General features: G+C 34.8%; 3 protein-coding genes across 3 annotated transcripts; 1 reads left to right on the top strand and 2 right to left on the bottom strand.

Annotated features, from left to right (window-relative positions):
- Window positions 1–3,260: 3,260 nt before the first annotated feature.
- Window positions 3,261–7,060, bottom strand: LOC114387578 (transcription factor SAC51-like). Its single transcript, XM_028347778.1, has 4 exons — window positions 6,925–7,060; window positions 5,673–6,261; window positions 5,307–5,453; window positions 3,261–5,210 (listed from the first exon to the last, which is right to left on the bottom strand). Exon 4 carries the CDS (start codon window positions 5,191–5,193, stop codon window positions 4,162–4,164), a length of 1,032 nt encoding a protein of 343 aa, XP_028203579.1. The 5' UTR covers window positions 5,194–5,210; window positions 5,307–5,453; window positions 5,673–6,261; window positions 6,925–7,060; the 3' UTR covers window positions 3,261–4,161.
- Window positions 7,061–12,138: 5,078 nt separating this feature from the next.
- LOC114385771 (peptidyl-prolyl cis-trans isomerase FKBP12) lies at window positions 12,139–13,713 on the bottom strand. The gene is made up of 5 exons (XM_028345835.1): window positions 13,528–13,713; window positions 13,383–13,416; window positions 13,237–13,298; window positions 13,021–13,073; window positions 12,139–12,435 (listed from the first exon to the last, which is right to left on the bottom strand). Exons 1-5 carry the CDS (start codon window positions 13,613–13,615, stop codon window positions 12,334–12,336), a joined length of 339 nt encoding a protein of 112 aa, XP_028201636.1. The 5' UTR covers window positions 13,616–13,713; the 3' UTR covers window positions 12,139–12,333.
- Window positions 13,714–14,650: 937 nt separating this feature from the next.
- On the top strand, window positions 14,651–16,691 carry LOC114388376. The gene is made up of 2 exons (XM_028348823.1): window positions 14,651–14,820; window positions 14,967–16,691. Exon 2 carries the CDS (start codon window positions 15,236–15,238, stop codon window positions 16,427–16,429), a length of 1,194 nt encoding a protein of 397 aa, XP_028204624.1. The 5' UTR covers window positions 14,651–14,820; window positions 14,967–15,235; the 3' UTR covers window positions 16,430–16,691.
- The last annotated feature ends 119 nt before the right edge of the window (window positions 16,692–16,810 follow it).

Consider the following 16,810-nt stretch of genomic DNA (forward strand, 5'->3'; position numbering starts at 1 on the left):
TTCAATAAGATTAGATCACCGTGAAGGATTTCATTGATGCTTTCATCATCATCATGAAAGACATTTAAAAATTGGAATGTAGTCCCTTGGAAAATTAGAAATAGGTGGATTAATTGTATAGAAATTACTAGACACATGTTTTTCTTAGTTGGCCGCATTTATAGAGAAGGCAACTCCTGTGCAGACTTGTTAGCCTCTCATACTAATTCGATTACAGATTTTTTGTGGTGGGACTCTCCCACATTTTGTTTCTTATGAGTTCTATAGAAATAGGATTGGCCTCCCAAACCATAGGTTCAAATAGTTTGGTTCTTCATGGGTTTGGTTCATGCCCCCCATGGTTTTGTATATGTTATCTTTTTGGTTTAATGAATTTCTTGGGGTTCATCTGATAAGCATTGCGTTGGTGGCCAACCTAGTTGGAATCACGTTCGCTTTTGTCTATTTTTTGCTCCCTACTCTTGACTTCAAAAAAAAAAAAAAAAACCGCCAATCAAAAAAGACTATCATGGCAAGTGGCAAACTGCTTAGAACATCTCACGGCAGGCACCAACCATACGAGGAAAGGGTAGAAATAATTATCCTTGTGTTAATTATTATCCTTCAGTGCTAGTCTTCTTCTTTAATGTCCCTCTCTGTGCTCATTTCGAAGCACTTTTTTATTTGGCATGAGAAAGACAGCGCTAATATAATCACTAATTTTCCAACCAACTCATAATTATTATAGCATCCAGTTTAAAAGTCGGTGCCTAGAACCATTTCTACTAAACAGTGACAAAAAATGATTTTTAGGCCTTCAAATTAGTCATGAGATTCCAGAAGTTTTAATTGCATCGCATTATGGCCAATCTTAATGTCAGACGCTTCATAATTGCATGTTTTGCTAGCTAATAAGAAAACAAGGACTTTATTTGGCAATGGGTGGGTTAATCTAATCCAATAATTCAATTTTTCCTAAAAAAAACAAGACAATGGTTGAAAATTTGCTGGAACCTGTTGTATATAAACTAACAACATAAAAACTCATTCAATCCACTACATGTAGGAATATTAGTAACTTATAAGGCCTTCTGTTTGAATCCAAATTTTAAGTTGCTCAACATTTTCATTTCTAGAGGTGCACAAATAGTGACAACAGCAATACGAGCAAGTTCTATGGTTTCAATGCATAGGGTGTAGTAGCATTTAGTACTATTATTAATTTCAAACAGGATGACCGACCATTATGAACAATGCAATATATGAATACACTCAATTCGAAGGTTTTTATATATAAAGGACCAAAATCAACCAGAGTTGAATACTGCAATATTGAAACAATGTTCATGGCTGAAGCAATACACCAGTCATGCTTAATTTAAATTGAACTAGACCTAACAGCATGAAATATATTGCAGATAAACAAAAATGGTGCCATTTCAAATAATTATAAATATAATATTTTAACTTTTCTTAAAAATAATTTCAGGCGAACGTTATAATTATTGTGAATGACATGTTATTGTATTATATGTTGTTTAGGTTTGAGAACAAACTCCTAGATTAGAAGTACTAATATATACAAAACAATTATTAAATTTGACTTTGAAAAACTAATTTTGTAATAAAATTTGATAAAAGAAAAAGGCTAAATGGCACCAATCGATTTTGACAAAACACACCAGAATAGTAAATCCATGAATCTCGCACGTGTCCTGTCAAATTCCTCTAATTTTTTCCTTTTTTTTACAACCAATTAAAAATAAACAGCAGCTTTCGTACTTGCTATTTTAAAATAAAATTTATACCAAATAGCATGCCTCTTGTTAAAAAAACTATAATAGATATAGCAAAAATGAAAAAAACTATACTAGTAGTTAATTGAAAAATCATTTGTAAAAGTTTATTTTAAATTTTATTACCTATAACCCTGAGCTTTAATTTGATATAAATATATATTAGATATTTAAATTAACTAGTTTTGATTTTTTTTTTAAAATATAGTTAAATAGGAAGAACAAATTATTAAGAGAGTCAGACAATTCATATCAAATATCACTGCACCTCAAAAGTGACTAGTCTTTAGCTATAAAAAAAAGTGTGAAATCAGTAAAATCCTGCTTCCAAATTTTCATTCAAAAACTAAATAACTTTCATCAAATGGAAAATCCATTTCTCTCAAATTGAAATACTTTTTGTGTGCTAATTTTAATTTTATATGAAACTGAAATTTCTTTTAAAATTCCAAGTTCCAACTAAAAATTGTATGAAACACTAAGAATCTGGCATGTATTGGTTATTTCATGTATAAATTCGTGAAAATAAAAGGCAAAGTAAAAATAATATGAAAATTTTATAATGATTAATAAAAACAGAAATATGTCCTTAATTTTCCCAAGTTATTATTTTATGGCTAAACCGTCAGGTCTACAGTAGTGAAAAGTAGTGTATCTTAAAACTTTTTATTTATGCATTTGAACATTCTCAAGAGCTTACTTCAGAGTCTTGCTTTTTTTTTAAAAAAAAGAGCTTACTTCATTAGTTTATTCATGCGTCTTAAAAATTTGGTAACTTCTTTTCAATGATAGGAAACTCTGATTGCGGATAAGAAATGCAAGTTTGTTTGTAGAATTGTAGTAATATTCTCTTTAATTTGAGCACACTTTGACAGGGTTAATTTTGCACATCTGTATTCTTGGAAGTTATGCGATGTTAGCATAACTTGAAGTGATCGCAACAAGTCCAAAGATTATTTCTACTGTTCAGGCTTTATAGTTAAATATCTTAAATTTGGAAGCGACGGCATGATTGAAAGATTAGTGTTCATATTCATACCATTGCTTTATGTCAACAAAGTGTGGACATAAAAGATAGAGCTAGAAAGCCGAAACTGCCTAGATCAGAGTTGTTCGCGTCAATTAAGTGTGACGGGAATAAAAAATTCAGAAAACAAAATTAATTAAACTATAATTTATCGTATATGAAATGATGTAGACCAATATAAGCTACATGTGTCGCACAGCACAGCTTTAAAAAAATTGACAGGCACTATAATCTGAAGGGTTCAGGACCACGTACATGAACAATACTTCATTTTCATTTTTGTTTAAAGTTAAATTAAGCTTTTAGCAAAAAGATGTATATCATCAGGTATGCGAAATTTCCACTCATTTCCCGTCTCACAGGAGAAAAGATAAACTTATCAGAAATTTTCTATTAGTTTTTTAAAGCACGTTGTTCTCGCATATTTACATGCAAAGTATACAAGACAACAGAGGAAGTGAGGAATCATGGATTCATAGTAAAATGACATTTAATTATTCAACATGTACAAACATCAAAGACAAAAAAATATGAATGCCAACGAGTCATCAACCAGAATACACCACTGCGCTGCCCTTACAATATTCACAATCCAAATCATTCATACAATCACACAACCGACAGATACATAATAATGAAAAAGAAACCTAGAATACTCAACCCACCTCTCAATTACAACGTAGAAAAGAGAATCACCTATGATTCCACCCTCAACACGTAAAACAAAGTAACCTTTACTACTACCACAACATGCTATGTATCCAACAAATGGGGCCCCAGCAAGTCATGATGAAAACACAACACCACGCTCCTCATTCAAGCACTCCCCAACATTGAACTTTCTTCTTGGTACTTTAGAGTCTACGCTAGCATGATATGCGTACAAGCTTGGAAGAGAGGAGAGAACAAAGCACAAAATCAGGAATGAAAAGGAGGAGGGTGGAGAGTGGGACCCCAGTTACCTAACGCGCATGCATTCGATCAACAAGAGAATTCAAAACTCCTGGAGAAAAAAAGTGTCCTCATTTACAGCACAGCAATCCACTATCATCTCCCATCCATTCAATCTCTCTGTGATCTTTAATCCTCCAAACGCTAAAAGATAAAAAATCTTGGTCATCAACTTTAAATCCCAAACCCCATATTTCTTCAATTGCAGTGGCAAAGGGCAGTACTATCTATTGCTGTTTTTGCCCCTTCACTGCTACACTATAAATACTCCTCGAGAAAGAGGATAAAAGAAGCAGATGCTAAGTTGAAAACTTGCAATGCAACAAATCTAATCATTCAACAGATACAACTTTTTTCACCACCCATGTGCCCTTCAACCAACCATATTGTAACCACCACAATGAGCACTTAGTGATATTTCAGTGTACCAGCTTGGGACGCCAAAGATTTCAAGTACTCAATAGTACCATCAATGACTAACAGGGGATGCTTTCCTTTTGCTCCAGGAATAAAGTTCTCGAGAACTCTCAACAATTCACGGATTTTATCCTTTTTCAATTGAATATCAGCAGGTGTTGGATTATCTTCTTTAGTTTGCCTTGCAGCATACACCCCGCCACTACTAGAATACTTTGATTCAGCATCACTGGCATACTCGCACATTTCATTTAGCCTTTCGGAACTAGCACTGTCCATGAGTGGTGGTAGTGTATTGTATCCACTATCAATTAACTTCTGCCTTTTGTTTGGCCAATCAGAGCCAGCAACCTCCTTCTTCATGCCTGCAAACTGTTCTTGCATCACATAAGTTCTTTTTGTAACCAATGGAGAATGACCAGTACTTGTTACCTCATCATCATCATCATCATCAGAATAAAGCAATGCATTGATTTCTTCTGTGTCTTCATGCATTTCACTTTCTTCATTGTCTATATGATCTTTACCAGTCTCTTCGGGTGAAGTGTATATGGGTAAATGCTTTTGGCCCATATTAGTTGCCTGTGCTTCCATGTTTACATGATAAACTTGAGCAAATTTTGTAGCAGTAACAGTTGGACTTTGGACAAGAGAGAAGACAGGACTATAAAGCATCCTTGTCTTACTACCAGAGTGGTCAAAAATAAGTAACTTCTTCTGGAAAGATGCATGATTTGCATTTTGCATAGCCCCTCCAGTATGTGTTTCTTTCAAATATGGTTCTGAATGAGGATACTGATGGAACCCATGCACTTCATTGGTCTGCTCAGTCTTCCAGTTTGGGAGAGCAGGAGCTGTGAATCCTGGAAACACGCTGACAGCAGGAAAGATGCATGTGCTGGGGTTCATATAAGCTGAATGAACCTGCGAACTGGGCTCTGCCGAGGTGCAGGAGCAATTTAAGTAAGGTGATGGCCAAGCCACATGCTGTGGGTAAGGCCAAGACCTGTGATCCTTAACCATTCAACAAATAAAATGACCTAAAGAACAATAGAATTGATCAATTAATGCTGATGACGAAAAACTAGACCCTTTCAGATGTAAAGATAAAAAAAATAACATTTGAAAATACATACCAGTGCCTTGATATGGGATCTTGAATGACTTGCTGCTTCTCTTGGGAACAAATGACAGAAATAGAAAACTACAAACTTCAGCTTAAAGAGAAATAATTGCAAAGCAATCTACGTTACAGGCTTAAGCAAATGGCGGAAGTACTCAGCCTGCAAATGTTAGAAGATAGCACTCATCATCCATAAGCTCATAAAATTATCTGATAGTCAATACCAAAAGTTTTCGCGATCATTGATCATGATGTATATGTTCTATGCACAAAATAGGCATAAATGAAAATTTTCTTCAAACAGCTGGTTTCAAAATCATGCCTACAGTTACAGAAAAGAACTGCAATAAACACTAAAAATCAGCAACAGCTTACAAACCTGACAATCGTGCAAAGGTTGAAAGCATGCTATCACTCTAACAATAATTGCTGGTTCACCTTTAATGCCACTCTCATGTTTCAAAGCCCGGAATCTTGTTTGGCTTGCTGCTTGGCACACCATAACGTCTTTTGATCGTACCACACTAGAATGTAATGCACACACCAAGAAAATGCCCCAATGGAATGTGATAATGAAGGAACCAAGCTAATTATAAAATCAAAATCAGCTAGAACTATAGAACTATATGAGACGATGACAAATAACACTGAAGATACAAAATACCAGGCTCTATCTTCACTTCCTAACCTTCAGCCAATTCTATACTCATCTGAAGAAATGATCAAACAGTGGTTGCCTTCCATGGCAGTAGTTAAAAATAAGGGACTAAACTCCAAAAGTAACAAAGTAAAAGGGTTTATGGTATTGGAGACCTATAGAATAACTTTACAATATAAGTTCAAGCGTACAACTTGACGATACACATCAACCAAAAGACCCAACCAACGCATGCTGATTTCTTCAAGATTCAACAATTGCTTAGAACTTCAGGATTCAGGAAGATGTTATGCCCTCAACACCAATTACTCTGAAACAGTATTAAAACAATTTCATGTTGGCAAACATAGTAACAACAACAACAGTGTTTATTATATATAAAAAAAATATTCTCCAAAATCATAGAAACAAATTTAATGTTTCAAATGAGAAAGCATCAATAACTACTATGAGGCTGTGACAAAGGAAAAACTCATTGCAGCATATAACTCAGCCATTCGTTTCTTCAAAAAAATAAAGCTGTAGGAGCCTCACCACTCTGCTAATTTTCTCATCCAATTTTGTAGATTATAGAGAAAGTAATCATCATGCTGCTAACTTGATGGCAACAAAGAAAGAAGGCCATGAAGCCCACTTGGCCCAGTAGGATCACTACCCAATTACTTAATTTAATTCCTTGAAATTTCTAGTTGTTCTACTCAATGACAAGGAGAAAAAAAAGATAAAAATAAAATAAAATTAAAGACTATGTAATCCTCAAATTTGTCAGCAACCTAAGTAGGATAGTTTAACAGCAAGATGATCCAAATAATAATAATAAAAAAAATCCAAATCCAATTTCCATCACGGAGATCGTAGCCCGAATTGAATTCAAGCCATAACCTTTAACATGTTGTTTCTGTTAGCCACAAACCAAAGAACAGGTAAGAAAAGCCAGAAAACGAACAGATGAATCAGCTTTTGAAAGACTTACAGATAAATGAAGGCTGGAGAGATTGGTTTTGAAAATTTGAGGTTTGAGGAAACAGAGTGAACAGTGAGGAAGGAAATTTTCTGGAGGAAGGTTATGTTGTGTTGTGCATGCCCACCACTATATAGACAATCAAATCTCACTTTTGCCCTTCCTTTCATTTCCCGGTTTTATTTTCACCCTTTCCCCGCATAAGCTATTTTTTTATTGCAGTAAATTACAGTAAACTAGTTTTTTTTTTTTTCTTTCGTTATTGTCACTGCTAAACGTCATTTTTGTAAATTAAAATTATTCAAATGTTATTTGATATTAACTATCGGACAGTGAAATGTTAGAAATACTTAATTATAAGAGTTTGATCAATAATATTGTAATTGATAATAAAAATAAGACTTTATAAATTATATTAAATTAAATAAAAACTTTGCCTAAAACTTTAGAGTTTTGCTGTCACAATTCTACACTTAAGGAAGGTGCATGTACCTAGTAGGTAAAAGGATGGGAATTAAAAGAAAATAAACTAATCATGTAATATTATTAAACCAACAACCTCAACATTATTAGTTTTCTTTTCTAGTAAATTACTATTTTAATGATTCCTAAAATTTTAGACTGTTGTCATAATAGTTCCTAAAATTAAAATATGTCAAATAAATCCCAGAAATTGAAATTTGTTAGTTATATTAGTCTTTAGCGTTAGTTTTGTTAAGAACTACAACAATAGTAAGAACAATTATAAGAATTATAATGTTAGTCATATTAGGCCTTATCGCTAGTTTTGTTCAGGATTATGGGGATAAGATTCTTTTACAACTTTTATTTTTAATTTCAATATCAAGTTGTTGTCTTTTTTTTCATCTTCTTTTGGCTGGTGATCAAGTTGTTGTCCTGTCCAATTATGTTTATAAATTGAGATAAAAAAAAATTATATGGACTACAAACCAAAATCACTATTTGGTAGGATATAAAAGTTATTCTAAGTTTAAAAAAAATAATGATTACATCTTATCAATTATTCATCTTATATATTACTTTTTAAATTGCTCCTTAAAACTTCAGATTATCCTTTCCAACGAAGTGGAATTCATAAAATATACGATCTTACTAGTTGATATGTAATGATTGAAGATTTAACCATAATTTTCTTTTGGTGACATGTAACTTCGACCAAAGTCCTCAGTCCTTACCAATCTAATTAGCAAACTGTGAAAGTTGCTTAAGAAATGAATCGATGCAGGTGGCCCTAATTAACTGGCGATCATTAAAAGCATTAGCATACTTGTCATATGGTTGAATGGTTATAATAATCAAAACAATTATGATGATTGATGACAATAACATTGCCGAAACGAAAGTCACAGTTCAGTAGAGCAGAGACATAAACATGTGCCATTCACTCATGAATAATCTAACACACTCATTAGCATCGTAATTTGTTGTTAGCTAGTCATTGAAATGCAACCAAACCCGAGGGCCCAATCGCCCCCACCAAAGTGAGCACATTGGCACGAGGTACATGGAATGAATGATACAATAGCATGACCATAAAAATAAGAGAATTATGCAAATGGTAGATCCATCAAGTGCAACATGCATTTTTAGCCCACTAACAACAATCATCCAATCTAATATATTACACCCGTGCATTTGATGAAAAGCCAAAAGAAGGAGAAGAAAGACTCGAAATTTATAAAAGGGGCAATATCATCCAATAATTCATGTATAATATTGTAAATTATATGCATGGTGCTATACCATTTTGCTTGGAGTGGAGGGCACAAGCACCAAATACCAAAAATCTATCATGAGGTCTTCCCTTTCGGTTACAGCTACACCAAAGTGCGGTTGGATTTCAGAGATTGGATGCTAGAATTCAGGGATTCATTTAAACTTTATAATTAAAGAACATACATGAAATTGATTGCTTTCTGATTTTTATCTCATTTTAAAGGCAAAGGCAAAAAAATGCATATCTTCAGGCTCCACAACATTTTCCCCAGCAAATGTTTTTTCAGTGAGCTTTATCAGAGGCACTAATAGTAGTTGGCCGACTAAATAGATTTTGTGAGCAAAATGCCAAATTACTATTATCTAAAACGCGGTTACAAGATCTTTGTTCTGAAATGCACTGCTTGAATGCAACTTTAGCAGTATTGGTGGTTGGAATATTGGAAATGATTTACAATGCAAAATTAGACTGTTGAAAAGCATTCATGATAGTTTGATCATCATTGTATTGGTAGATATAACATCTTTTCACCATTAAAATTTGGAAGGTCTAGTGATGGGAATGCAGCGTTGACAATTTGAAATGTTTTCTCTCATTTGAATATTATAGTAGTTAATAGTCTAATTCATGGTTCCAAAACTAGAAATAACTCACTTCTTCGTTCAAAACATGCAAACTTTTATCTTCTTTTTTTTATCTATTGTATTTTGAATTTTCTTGTGCTTCTGAGTGTGTATATGTATGCAAGTTTTACAAAAATAGTTAATCACGTTGAAAGTAAATTGCGATTTCTAGTAAACTTTATATATAATGTCAAGGTTTTAATATTGGAGTCACCACTTTGAGGACTTTACCCGACATTACTCTTAAAGATTAATGTCATAATTGGTCAAGGACCAAATGTCTGCTTGTTTAACCTTTATTCTGCTACTACCACAAAAATAGCGCATCACAAGGGCATTCTTACACATAAAATAGGTTTGGGGAATTCCCTATGGTAAAATCTTAATTGACAGTCTCTGAAACACCAATAAAAACATGCCACAAACTAATACATTTTTATACATACTAATTTTACTTTTGCTTGAAGTAAAATTTTAAAAGATTCTAACAGATAAAATTGGTTTAGGTAATGATACTTACACATAAAATTCTCTTCACTTCTTTACCTTGCTTATTTGCAAAAAAAAAAAAAATTAAAAAAATCTTGATGATTTTTTTATTATTTCTTGCTTTATTATTATACAACTCAAATTTATATGATGTTGAGTCTAAGCACAAGAGTTAAGGTCAACATGTAGATTTAAGAGTTTTTTCTACCTGGGTAGCATTTGTCTTTTTATCCTCGAGCCTCCATAAAGGAGAGTCAGTATGCTTATCAAGAAGCAATTGCATACATGGAATTGTTGATTCATGGGTCTGTTTTCGCTACTACTGCAAGATCATGGGACTGACATTGGCACATCCTAATAGCCAGATTCACAAAACATCTTCTAGGTAGTTGTTTCTTGCGACTTTTTTACGTTCTGAAAAGGTTAATCCGAAATATAATTTTACACTCTGAAAAGGCTAACCGAGAATGTAATTTTACATTCTGGATGGATTAGTTTTTCCAGAATGTAAAAGACGTCATTAATTCAAAATATAAGTTAGCCTTTCTGGAATCTAAAAAAGGTGTAGGAAGCAATTTGTAAGGTGCATTGGAATTATTGTTACTTTGTATAGGCCTAGTTAAGGACATTAAATGAAACAATTGCTTTTTGAAAAGGTTGTTGCTATTTGCACCTTATTTACTACTATACTCTACTTTTCTTCTTAAATTACCATTATCTTTTTCTTCCTCTAATATAACCTTTACTGTTTTTTTTTCCAAGATAAACACTCCCTTCTCTAAACACTACCTTTATTTGGATTAGGAGATTGCTTAGAGTCTTATTCTTCCTCAAATACAACCTTTACTTGTTTTTCTTCTACATAGACACCCCCTTCTCTAGACATTATCTTTATTTGAATTAGGAGACGTTGTTTAGAATCTTTGGGCATTCAAGAGAAACTTTTACCTGGTTTTTTTCAAGATAAACACCTGAGTGTTGCTAGGTGCACCCAGCATTCTTTAAAAATGGAAAAATTGTCCCTGCTAATTTCTCCCCTTATGAATCAAGTTGATCCGTAAAAGACTTACGGATCAAGTTGATCCGTAAGTCTTAAAAATTAACTTACGGATCAACTTGATCCGTAAGGGATATTTTTGTCTTTTTGTGGTCAGTGCTGGGTGCACCTAGCAGCACTCTAAACACCTCCTCTAGGCACTACCTTTATTTGGATTAGGAGACGTTTAGAATCTTCGATCATTCTAGAGTGCTACAAAAATATCCTTGTTTTTGGTGCATGGTAGTGTTTTCTTCATGTGTTTGTGTCATGGTGATTGTCGCTTTGGTGTGGATAACAGAAGATTCGTAGGTTCAAGTTTTTCTTAGTTGAGGGAAGCCTACCACATAATTAAGAAATTCAATTAAGGTAAAAAGGGTTTAATGTAAGTAAATTAATAATTTTAATTTGTGAAATTGTGATGGTGAGAAATTGATGCCGATTTTGGCTAGAAGTGGGTTTCAGAACCTAATCTGTATCCAAGTGAAGTTGAATTTGTATGACGTTCTCCAAAAGCCTTAGTTGCTTTAGGGCAATAATGGGTAGAGAGGGGGTGCATTTTTTCTAAAAGAAAATGGGTAAAGAGAATTCTATAGGAGGAAGAAAAAAAATGAGGGCATATAAAATAAAAGGAAAAAGTAATGTTGGGGTATAATAGTAAAAAGGAGGTTCAAATGACATTTGCCTTTAAAATCGATGTAAAAGTAATACAAATATTGTTATTGAATTAGTTTATGGTTTGGTCCTTGGGATTAACACAAGCGCTTACCATGCGTAGAGCTTACAATTCGAGTCTGTCCGGTTCATTTGGGTTGGTCCATTACAAATTTACAAGCTACATACTTTCAAGTTGAGAAATTTTGCTAGTCCATCCTAATACATGGGTTGAGAAATTGAAGCTTTGTTTGAAGCAGACGAGGGGAATAACTTTTTTTTTAGAGGACGAAGGGAATAACTCAAGTAAGAAGTATCCTCCGAGAAAAAAAAAAAACAAAGACCCAGGTTCGAGGCTGTCGTCGGTGGGCTCAGAGATGACATAGAAAATCACACAAGCGGCATGAAAATAGGGCGCTATTACCTTGCAACTAGCACAAAGCTTGGCTTGTAGCAACAGCTCTATCAACAGAAGCAAATCGTGGTGGCAATAACGCTATTATTATTAGCAATAGCAAAGTCTGGTATCAATCTATACGAAATGTGATGTCACAATTATAAACTTGGGGTGAATGGTCAAGGACTAGATTCTTTATGATAAACAAAAACATCTATAGCCCTTCACTTGGAAGCAGAACCTAAGGTGATGCATTGCTAGATAATAGTAGTATTAATTTGCAAAGAAATGGGGAAGAAAGTAAAGGCTACCCAATATAATATTAGAGAGTTTGAGATCATTCAGAAAGTTATTTAGTATTTCACTTGGACAACTCAACCACTGTAGATATCACCCACAAGTCACAATGTGGGGATACCATTGTACAAGTCCATGAAAATGGAAGAATTTTATTCTTTAGGACAGAGACAGACTACCAAGGTTTTCATTGCGCACTTAAGACTTCGATTTCAAATTCCAAGACAGAGTTGGGCCGTATTCCCCAAGCAGGAAAGCCACCAGCACCATAAGCATAATCCGGAGAGCACTGCAAGATTATCAACAATATGAACAACAGGGTCTATTCAATTTAATAACCTTCCACTTAAGAAGAAAGTAACAAACAAACCAAGAGCTAAGAATCAAGGAAATACAATGAATTTGGGACCAACAACCTTAAATGGATTCCCTTTCCCAGGAAAGTTCAACATATGGTAAGGCTAATTTTGTAATGTCACCTCTACCAAGAACACTCAGTTGGATATAATGTCAGAAAAAAGAAATTGAATTATGCACATGAAAGCATATATATGTTGCGTTGAAAATAGACATCAAGGATTTTCCAACAAGTGACAATCTGAGCCATGACAAAGATTCTAAGACACTAGGATATTTTGACCATCTTTATATATAGCGAAAAGTTTCAGAACCAAGGGAAAAACAAGATGGATCGCATAATATTCACAATGATTAAAGTGAGAACAAGTAACATCAAAATCAAAGAATAGCTAGTACTTAGTTAATAGCTACAAGTTTCGTAATGAGAGAAAAAGTAAGATTTATAGGAGATAATGTCATAATGTATGCAATAGTTTTCAAGTGAGAACAAGAAGTAAGAGCATAGAAATATTACCCGGAGACGAGCAACTTCACCAATTTGCATGCCAAGCACACCTTCATCCCATCCTACAGTGGGAAAATAAATCAAAATGGGAAAAAGATATTAGGTGTCTACACATGTGAATCAAGATACAAACTCTTATACAAATCAATAGTATTATGTATGTAAAAGCAAGAGGAAGAGAGTGAAAATGGTAAGTATTATTAGTGGATTGGTATACATAGATACCTTTGATAACAGAACCTTGGCCGATTTTGAAAGTGAATGGGTTCTGGCCAGGATCCTTTGTGCTGTAAGTAAGTGTAAGATAAGGAGAGTTAATTAATAAAGAAGGAAAGGAAAGGAAAGGAAGAGAAATGATATAGGTAGGTAACCTCCAGAATTTCTGAGAAAGGTCACCGTTCTTCCCTGCTCACAAAATCGACAAGCACATCAAACAACAGCTAGATCTCACCTAATAAGGAACGCTCAGAGAGAGATTTAGGGTTTAGAAAGGGAGAATGACTAAGTCTAACTCACCGAAACCAGTGCAGTGAACGGTTACGTTCTGACCGGGAATTGGCTTCGGACCGGTGCCAGACCTCAACAACTGCTTCTCCACTCCCATCTCCTTTCTTTCTTTAGCTTCTCTTCTCCTCTCTCCTCTCCCCTCTTTAGCTCCGCTGCTCTTCTTTTAAATTGGTTCTTCTCTAATGTCACACTAGTTCATCAATTTGATGATAAGTGACAAATTGTGACATGTTATATTATCTAAAGCTTAAAAGTAACATTAAATTTGTTCTTCATATTAGCCCACTAGTTGATTTTAATTAAAAGACTTAAGTGTCCAATTATTTATGTTAATATTTTTTTTTATAAAAAAAAAGTATATGTGAAATTAATCTTTTTTAACTTTTTTTAAAGATATGATTTTTTTTTCTACAATATGATAAATTTTTAGAGATAAAAGACTAAATTAACATGTGTTTTGATATAAAGTGTGGAGATGTTGATCACATTTGAGTAAAAATATAGAAACTTTAAAAATGCATTACTCTCTTTCTAAACTATTATTTCAAATCAAATAAACACTTTTTTGTTATTAAAAAAAACTGTACCAATTTTTTATTTGTGCCCCTTATCTCTTTTGTTACGGGGTATGATTATTTACATATCGGGGAAACACAGACAGTACAAATACAGACAAGTTCTATCTTCAAAATGAATGACACGGCCCACAACAAAGCAGCAGCCAAGCCATTCCACACACCTGTCCCATGATTTCGAGATGTTTCAATCAATCTAAAAGAAAAAAAGTTAGATGAACACCCATTATATTATTTAATAATTAGAGAGATAAAAAAATAAAATAAAATATAAATATGATAAAATTTATGTTGAAATAGAGAGATAAATAAAAAAATAAAAAAGATATTTATATATCATCATTCATAGATAATTATCAGTTTCTTTCATCGGATTTTCAGATATAAATCCCCAAAATGTCGAATAATATTATGAAGATCATCAAAGGTAACTAAAAGTATCCAGCCTCTAGATAATTTTCCTTATATTTACGGCTAAACCACACGTTTGATGCCAAAGTTGTAGAGTTAATCAATGAATTCTTAAAATAAATAATCCTAAATTTAACTCAAAGCACGTTGACGGTGTTGGAAGTTTTAACGTAAAACACTGCCCTCACACGGGAATCATCAATCATATCGAAATACTAAACATAGTAACTGACTCGTGGTAAAATTGCACAACTCCTCTGCGCCTCACACCCTCCTCCTCCTCCTCCTCCTCCGTTACCCCGTTTCTGTCTACCCTGTATAAATAGTACCAACTTTTATTCCGCTTTCTGCTCAGTGATTCATTCTCAGAGTCACACACACGCACATATATTTTCTTCATCTTCGTACACCACTGTCTCATCATCTCCTTTTCCTTGTTCTGGTGGCGCTCTTGATTTTCAGATGACAACAGCAATTGGGTGAAACGTGAACGCCACCACCGATCGGGGTTTGCCAAAACCTTACAATGGAGGTCGAAAGGATGAGACAGTTGATGCTGATGTGGTGTAGAATACGAAGCAACCGTGTCGCTCTTGTGGGTGGAAACCATACCGCTGCCAGGTTTTGCAGTCGCTGAAATTCTCTCCTTCCTATATCGCTGGCTTTGTTTGTTTTTTCTCTTCCAACTTTACTCAATAGGATCTCATCTCGCTCGGTTAATTTAATCATCGATGGGGAGCACGATGAAGAATAAGCATTTGCACGATGGAAGAACAATTGCTGCTCTCAACCCCGAAAGTTTCCTCGTTATCAGGATTCCCGATGCGCTTGTTTTGCGCATTCTGTCTCGCTCATTGTTCGTGGCCATGGTTCTTGCTGCCTTGCCTTTCTTGGGAACTGTTCTCAAAGGATTCTATTTCTCTTCCAGTTTTGTTCCCAATGTCGAAACTGCAGCCGCATCTGGGTCTCTCGATGTGGGACTATTGAATTCGATTCTACATGATTTCGCTCATGAGGGTCTCCTCAGAGAGAACGATAAGGCACTCGTTCTGAACTCTCCCCTTCCTAATGTCTTCAGGGAAAAGATTGATGTTGTCATGGATTCTGATTGGGAAAGTAAGAGCTTGTTTGCTGATGTGTCTTATGATTTTGTGTTCACCTCTGGTGATATTGATGCTGAGTTTATTGATCGCATTCTGAAAATTGATGGCATTGTGGCTCTCCCGTTGGGGTCTAAACCGTCAAATTCTGCTTTCAAAGAACAAAATAATTATAGAGTTGTTTCCCTTAAGCGATATGGAACTGCTGTTGTTGTTGCATTGAAGAAAACTGGGCCAGCCGTTAGGTTGGTAGATTCTGATTCTTCGCCAAAGAGGAAGCTTTTGGCGACAAAGACAGAGGCCAAGAGTGTGGCATTGAAGGGTCTTGAAGATGTTCTCTTGGAGCCTCCGAGAAAGGCTTTGGTTAAATCAAGGAAGTACTTGAACAAGATCAAGTATTTACCTGACTTGGTGGGTGATTCTCTTGAAGGTTACAAAAGAAGAGTCTTCATTGGTGTAGGATTGCCTGAGGAGAACAAGGGTGTGATGCAATGGTTTAAGGAGAACTATCCCAAGAAGAATACTAAGTTTGAGACTCACAGCGTCGCGGTTGTGCCGGAAGACCATTTCGCCGTTTCTGCTTGGTTGTCTAAGAATGTGAAGGAGGAAGAGTACGTTGTGATGAAGGCAGAAGCAGGGGTGGTGGAGGAGATGATGAAGACGAGGACAATAAGGTTGGTGGATGAACTCTTCTTAGAGTGTAAGAATGAGTGGTGGCAGAGGGGGAAGACAATGAAGAAGAACGAAAGAACTTATTGGGAGTGCTTGGCTTTGTATGGAAGGGTGAGGGATGAAGGAGTTGCGGTTCACCAATGGTGGGGATAATTAATTGAATATTGAAGCTTTTAATTAGCTTGGTGTTTCTCTGATGTGCTCTGCAGTGTTTGTTACCACTTACTATTTCTTGGTTCGCTTCTATCTACTGTGTTTAATTTTCAGTGTTTGGTTTGTTTCTGTTATTCTGTGTGTGAATTTGCGCCTTAGGAGAACTGCACGTGCCGTGAGTTATGCATGCTTGTGCTCCTTTTCCGTGGTGCTATTGCTTATGATGTGATAGTGCTTATAAATAAAAGGCTTGTTATCTTTACTTCTTTGCCTCTTTTCCATGATTGCGTTATGTGATGAAGTGTGTAATGGGGTGTGAATAATTTAGTCATGTGAATAATGGGCACCACTTTTATAATATTCTTCAACAACAATGATGAA

The sequence above is a fragment of the Glycine soja genome, chromosome 15, assembly GCF_004193775.1.
Source record: "Glycine soja cultivar W05 chromosome 15, ASM419377v2, whole genome shotgun sequence".
Classification (NCBI taxonomy): Eukaryota; Viridiplantae; Streptophyta; class Magnoliopsida; order Fabales; family Fabaceae; genus Glycine; species Glycine soja.